Genomic DNA, 6,898 nt, shown 5'->3' on the forward strand with positions numbered 1-6,898 from the left:
AGACTTGCTTGTGACTTGCAAAACAACCACTTGGTCCCACCTCTGATGATTAGCTCAAATCGTCAGTCAAACTATTAAAGTAAAAGCTTGTTCGTCTTCTAGGTGATGGATTTAGGTTCTAATGTAAAACAGAAATTAAAAGTTGCACATTCAAAACGCTGATGAAGTTGTCCTCACTGTGTGATGTGTTGAGGACAGTGAAGATATGATTTTAATTTGTGACGAATAAAAGGGAATATCACACAGGCATGTGTAGTTTTAAATTATTCATATGTCTTTTGAACTTTATTGTATTTTTCCATAAGATAGTGGGAAATATTTTCAGAACACAATATTTAGTGTTGTATAGAAATTGTTTTATTGAAACACTAGTACCAAGAATCCATGATACGCCTCATGCTCATGAACCTCATGCCACCATAATTGCTGAAGTTCCTGTACTGTCCAGGACCGAAGTGCCACATCCTGCCTCTGTAGTGGGGCTGGTCATAAAAGAGCCAGTGGCCGTCCATCACATGACAGGACTGGCAGTGAGACATGCGGTAACGGTCCATGATGTTGTCACAGTCATCCATCATCTCGTACATCTGACCTCCGAAGTTCTCCCTCTCGTAGATCCTCATTCTGTAGGATCCCCTGTACTGAAGTGCAACATGAGTCTGTTACTTTCAAGTTTATCAGACAACAACATTTTAACAGTCAAAAAAAAGTATTATCTTATAAATCCTCAAAATTTAAATTACCATGGGGATCATACGGCAGGACCTGATGCAGTTGCTCATTCCAAACATAGACATGTAATCAGCATACTCTCCCTTCCTGAAGAAATATCCACTGCCCATGTAGTTGGGCTGATCGTACATCATCCAGCAGCCACTGTCCACTCTGCAAGAGTGACAGCGGCTCATGTAAGAGTGCATGTCACCACAGTCGCCCATACACTCATAAGAGCGACCCTGAAAATTCCTGTCCTCAAAGAAGGTGACCTAAAAAGATCAAGTATAAGGTTTTTGTTATGAAAAGTTAAAAAACTAAAATAATTATTTTAAAAGTTTCACTGTATAGAATGGGTGCTAGAATGAGGTTTACCTTCATGTTTGCGTTGTCTGATCCTCAGTGGTTCCACAAAGGAGAAGCTGAAGCTGATTCTGCCTGTTGACTGACTGCTGTCACCTGCCTTTTTATACAAGCCCAAGACTAAAGACTACACAGTCCCTATTGTTACTCAGTTTCTGACTATGCAAGTTGTCATAGAGATTTTTCTAGCTAAAGAACTACTGGTTATGTAGTTCTTAGTTCTAAGATTCATCTCTTTCCTTTCTTGTTTGTTTTTCTATGCATTTCTAAGATTCTGTATTGGTCACATGTAGTGTACTGGTTAAATACAAGTCTTCCACTGATGATTCATCTTTTATTTATGGTTTTCATTCTGTAAATTCATCACACAACAAAGCACTATGAACCTCAATAAGAACTAGAGAAAATATAACAAATTTATTTTGAAAGTCAAAATACCAAACATTCAACAAAATAAGCACACAAAGCAATATCTCAAGCCAAATCATATAAATTTATACAAATCATTGTTACATTGTTCTCTATAAAACCAGGAGCTAAACGCACAAAAGGAATCCATTAATTATGATTATTTTTATAAATAATTTTCTTATCATTGCCTCCTGTGCCCTTAAATGGTCTTCCTTGCATCGGCCGCTGTCACTAGTGAGAAAGAGTAACTGGTAACCTGCGCTCGCTAAACATGGCTCTAATAAATGCTTAATCTTTGGTGAATAAGACTTTCTGCTAAACTTCTTCATTACGCACAGTTTAGATCTTATGTTTGAATCATGGACTAAGGTTGGTGATTTAACTCCCTTCTCAGAATTGGTTCCGGATGACTGTATATTTTTTTAATTTCCCCTCCCCAAATAAGTATGGTGATGTCGTAGTGACTATTTTGCTTGACTCTTTTTTTAGACCGTTGCTGGTCTGTTTTAATAGATGCATTTATTTGCTTTATAGTCTTGACTGCATGAGTCCTGTTTTAGGCCCCATTTACACTAGTGCGTTTTAGTTTTAAAACAGCGTTTTAAAATGAAAATGATCCGCGTCCACACTAACGTTTCACCCGGCGTTTCGGAACAGCTCTCCGTCCACACCAAAACGCTGAAAATGCACATCACGTGAACTCACACACACTCTCGAGCAAGCGCTGCAGCCTATCTACCCAGATGAGAGCTCTGCTCGTCGGACTGCTCATCAAGCATCTCCCGCTGGATCTAATCTCACTATATTTATTAAACGTGATATTTTATTCATCTTGTTGTCGATATCTAACGATATATTTCCCGACTTTGGTCATTGGAATCTATTACTTGTTTTCAGGTAACGTGTTTTGGCTAAGATAGGTTAATAATTAATGTAACCACGTAGCCTACATTCTGTATATTGACTGATCGATTGCCTTTATTTCCTATAATTATATAATTATATGTTATACTTTTATAATGCCCATTATCGATTATTAAAAGGGATATTCAGCAAAAGAGAGGGTATGTTTCGTATTTTCACTGAAATTGAAAGGAGGCAGTTGTTATAGGCTCCGTTTTGTTATAAATATCCACAGTGAAGATGATGCTCATATGTGCAGCACGACGCCTCAACATTTTTGCTGTCTGTTAAGTTGCTAATATCAAAATGAAAATAGGCAGTTCCTTAAATCATGTTTTCATTTTATTGTTGAAAAAGTGAAACAACGTAGCCAGGGTGATGTGAATGAAGTTATAAAGTACACTGTTCCCTTTGAAGATTTACTCGTGTCCTCGGTAGTCTGTTTTCCATATCAATCTGAGGAGGGGGAGACTGCAGCCTTGATCAAACTTGCGAAGTCTGAACTTACAAGAAGAGGATGCAGGGCTGAACTGTGTGTAACGTTACGCTACTTAATATTGAGGAAAAGCCCCAATCAGATAGGCGATTGTTGGCAGCCCCGTCTCCGTTTTCAGATGTCTCTGTTTTCCCCCATCCACACTGAGACGGAGCAGCAGCGTTTTAGAATGAAAATGGCCTCTCCAGCGTAGTGTGGACGGATGGCGTAACCGTAGCAAAACTTATGCGTTTTAAAATGAGAGGCTGACTAACCTCTCAGTCACCTAAATTCTGCCTGGCAGAGTGTTTTAGATGTTACTCTCTCACTCAAGCCCCATAAGAAAAAAACGATTAAAAATTGTTAAAAATCACTCTACACCCAAAACAAATATTTTCAGTTATACATTGTTGTTAATACTCCTGTTAAAACCATCCCTGTTGCTTCAAATGCTTTTTGTGAAAGATTTTAGAGAGATTTGCAACTTTTAGTTACTGAATAGCTCAGGCAAATATGTTTTAATATTTAATAATCCATATTGTTTGCAAATATTTGAGAAATGTGGTGAAATTACAGAGGGCCTCTTTGTAATCCTTCTTCACTTGAATTTATTTTACCTGGATAATTTTAACATTCATGTGGACAATAATGATTCTACTTTGAATTTTTTTTTTCACAAATGATTTCAAATAATGAAAGTAATCTTCACAAACATACTATGTTCATACTATATACAAAGTTGTCATGGTTATAGCTCTTCCAATGGACCAGTTTCTAAACACCTTTGTAATAGATCTCTGGATAACTGAAATTCTAAAATGTCCACAATGACAGTGGCCAAGTCACACATATTTTCTGTTTGTGGCATCTCACACTTTTCTGACTCCTAATTCTCAAATTTTCCTTCCTGATCTGGTTTTCTATGCAAAAAGGTCTCTCTAATGAAAGCCACTACTTCCATTATTGACCACATCTCCACTCTGGTGTTTAGCTCAGCTGTTTAAATCTTGCTTTTTAGTCTAGGGGTAGTTGTCCTAAACATAATTAACAATTCCTTATGTGGTGGAATGTTTCCTGCAGCACTTACAATTGCTGCCAATACACTTGTCCTCAAAAAAAAAAAAAAAAAAAAAAAAAACTGATGTTAGTAATCTCATTAAGTTTGGGACCATCTCAAATTTACCCTTCCTAGCCAAAGTCTTATTGTGAGCTTATTGTGGCTTCTCAGTTGCATACTTATCTTATTGATAACAACATTTTAAACTCCTTTAGTCTGGTTTTCATAAACCACATAGCACTAAAACAGCTTTAGTTAAGGTTACTATTTATCTGTTGATGGCTGGTAGTTTTTCAATTCTAGATCTTTTAGATTTGCAGAATTTGACACAATTGATCTTGCTCTTTTACTCTTTTTCTCTTTTGGTGATACTGACAATGTTTTGACCTGGTTCAAATCTTACTTTTTAGACAGTTTATCTCTCTAGAGTAGGGGTGTCCATACTCGGTCCTGGAGGGACAGGGTCCTGGAGAGTTTAACTCCCACCTTAATCAAACCTACCTGGGGCCTCATGTACGAAGACTTGCTTTAAAATCATACTAAAACATTGCGTACACGGAATCCCACGCATATTCTCTTTGTACATCCAAATTAACGTGAAACCAAATGCACATGCATAAGCGCAAAACCCCTCCCTGCCTCCTCCCCATATGAATATGCTAATGATTCTACCTTGGCAAAAGCAAACGAAAAAGCAATGGCAAAAGCAAGCAAAAAGAGAAACTTTGAACAGAATGTACATTGGAGGTGCTCCTATCGGAGGTAGACTGTAGAAAAACGGTGTCATTTGCAAGTTTGTAATTGGAATGAGCTAGTTCAGTGATTTCTGCCTGTTTGATTGGCAGAGACAACAAAGCTAAAGATGGAGTACATCAGCAGCACGAGTGGTATAGCTCGTAAATTGAATGGCAACATGTTTTGACGCTGTCGTTCATGAACCCGGATCGAATCCAGTGTCTGATGAACACATTCTTCTTTTTTCCCCACTACATAGTCTATCAGATTTTGCCTTCTCTCTACATCATGAGGAACACAATTATCATATTATTTGCACATTTATTGAATGGAAATGTTTCTGATCCACGTATACAAATTTGTCTTCAGATGGCGCCTTTATAGCAATGTGCGTGCAGTCGATCTCTCCGATTACATCGGGAAAACCGGCGATTGCTGCAAATTGGGCTTTAATGTTTGGCTGGTCAACTGCATGGTATGGAAACCTTATATACCTGCTAGACATGCAAATGATTTCGTCCCATACAGCTGCCATTGCACGGCTCAAAGATACTTTGTATTGTGTAATTTAACACAATTGCCTCTAGGAGTTGCCAAACACACACAAGAAATGCATGTACGCCAGGCATGAAGTTAGTGTGGAACAATGCACATTTTCACGTTCATTTCATTGTTAGTAAATTCAAACGTGAGCGTGAAACCTGGCGTTTACAAAGTTTTTGTTTGTACGCTGCGTTGATACATGAGGCCCCTGAACCGGCTAATCAAGCTTTTACTAGATATAATAGAAACTTCCTGGCAGGTGTGTTGAAGCAAGTTGGAGCTAAACTCAGCAGCTAAAAGTCTTGTGACCAAACAGTTATTTCAGTGATTTAAAATTTGTGATTTTTCACTAACAACGCATAAACTTATCATTCTCAAAAACACAATCTTGTACATAAATGTGGCTTATGAATGATTGCAGCTCAGGATGTGCTGTTTACAGTGGTATTCGACTTTAGTCACTTTTATGTTTAGAAGCATCTGAAAAAAGGACAGATGTCAGGGCATATCAGAGCTTGTCCAGTCCCTCAAAACATCCTTAGACCGCGGGTCTTTTAAAGTTTTAGGTTCTAATGTAAAAATTACACATTTAAAATCAGATTTGATGAGTGACCAATGTTTATGTACAGAAATCACACAAAGTGAACAACTGTGTAGGGTGGTACAGAAATATTTTTTATTGAAACACTAGTACCAAGAGTCCATGATACGCCTCATACTCATGAACCTCATGCCACCATAATTGCTGAAGTTCCTGTACTGTCCAGGACCGAAGTGCCACATCCTGCCTCTGTAGTGGGGCTGGTCATAAAAGAGCCAGTGGCCGTCCATCACATGACAGGACTGGCAGTGAGACATGCGGTAACGGTCCATGATGTTGTCACAGTCATCCATCATCTCGTACATCTGACCTCCGAAGTTCTCCCTCTCATAGATCCTCATTCTGTAGGATCCCCTGTACTGTAGTGGAACAGAAGTCTGTTACTTTCAAGTTTATTAAGCAGAAACCTTTACCCTCAAAATGCATTCATCTGTATCTTATGTAAGCCTAACATTGGACTCACCATTGGGATCATACGGCAAGACCTGATGCAGTTGTTCATTCCAAACATAGACATGTAATCAGCATACTCTCCCCTCCTGAAGAAATATCCACTTCCCATGTAGTTGGGCTGATCGTACATCATCCAGCAACCACTGTCCACTCTGCAAGAGTGACAGCGGCTCATGTAGGAGGAGAAGTCACCACAGTCGCCCATACACTCATAAGAGCGACCCTGGAAGTTCCTGTCCTCAAAGAAGGTGACCTAAAAAATTCAAATATAATGTTTTTTTTTATGAAAAGTTCAATTAAGTCAATTAATTTTGTAGTTTCATTGTTTGGAGTGGGTGGTAGAATAAGGTTTACCTTCATGTTTCCACTTGATTATCCTCAGTGGTTTCACAAGGGAGAAGCTGATTCTGACTGTTGACTGACTGCTGTCACCTGTCCTTTTATACAAAACCAAGACTAAAGACTACACAGTCCCTATTGTTACTTCCCTATAGTTCCTGACTATGCAAGTTGGCATAAAGAGCTTTCTAGCTAAGGCTTGGGATGTAGTTCTTAGTACTCAAATTTGTTTTGAAAGAATATATATATTTTTTTGCATTTCTTGTACTCTTTTTTGGTGATGTAAAAGTACATATAACTAAAA

The 6,898-nt window shown here is 38.3% G+C and overlaps 2 protein-coding genes across 2 annotated transcripts; both read right to left on the reverse strand.

Moving 5' to 3' along the window:
* Positions 1–229: 229 nt before the first annotated feature.
* Positions 230–1,269, reverse strand: crygm2d9 (crystallin, gamma M2d9). Its single transcript, NM_001123318.1, has 3 exons — positions 1,090–1,269; positions 744–986; positions 230–641 (listed from the first exon to the last, which is right to left on the reverse strand). The coding sequence occupies exons 1-3, from the start codon at positions 1,093–1,095 to the stop codon at positions 369–371; spliced, it is 522 nt and encodes a 173-aa protein (NP_001116790.1). The 5' UTR covers positions 1,096–1,269; the 3' UTR covers positions 230–368.
* A 4,586-nt stretch (positions 1,270–5,855) lies between these two features.
* On the reverse strand, positions 5,856–6,668 carry crygm2d4 (crystallin, gamma M2d4). The gene is made up of 3 exons (NM_001089431.1): positions 6,610–6,668; positions 6,266–6,508; positions 5,856–6,161 (listed from the first exon to the last, which is right to left on the reverse strand). The coding sequence occupies exons 1-3, from the start codon at positions 6,613–6,615 to the stop codon at positions 5,889–5,891; spliced, it is 522 nt and encodes a 173-aa protein (NP_001082900.1). The 5' UTR covers positions 6,616–6,668; the 3' UTR covers positions 5,856–5,888.
* Between the last annotated feature and the right edge of the window lie 230 nt (positions 6,669–6,898).

Source organism: Danio rerio, chromosome 9, assembly GCF_049306965.1.
Source record: "Danio rerio strain Tuebingen ecotype United States chromosome 9, GRCz12tu, whole genome shotgun sequence".
Lineage (NCBI taxonomy): Eukaryota > Metazoa > Chordata > Actinopteri > Cypriniformes > Danionidae > Danio > Danio rerio.

Coding starts and splice junctions, on each gene's coding strand:
- crygm2d9 (NM_001123318.1), bottom strand. Junction 642..743: donor CCTGCCGTATGATCCCCATG/GTAATTTAAATT, acceptor GTTGCACTTCAG/TACAGGGGATCCTACAGAAT.
- crygm2d4 (NM_001089431.1), bottom strand. Junction 6,162..6,265: donor CTTGCCGTATGATCCCAATG/GTGAGTCCAATG, acceptor GTTCCACTACAG/TACAGGGGATCCTACAGAAT.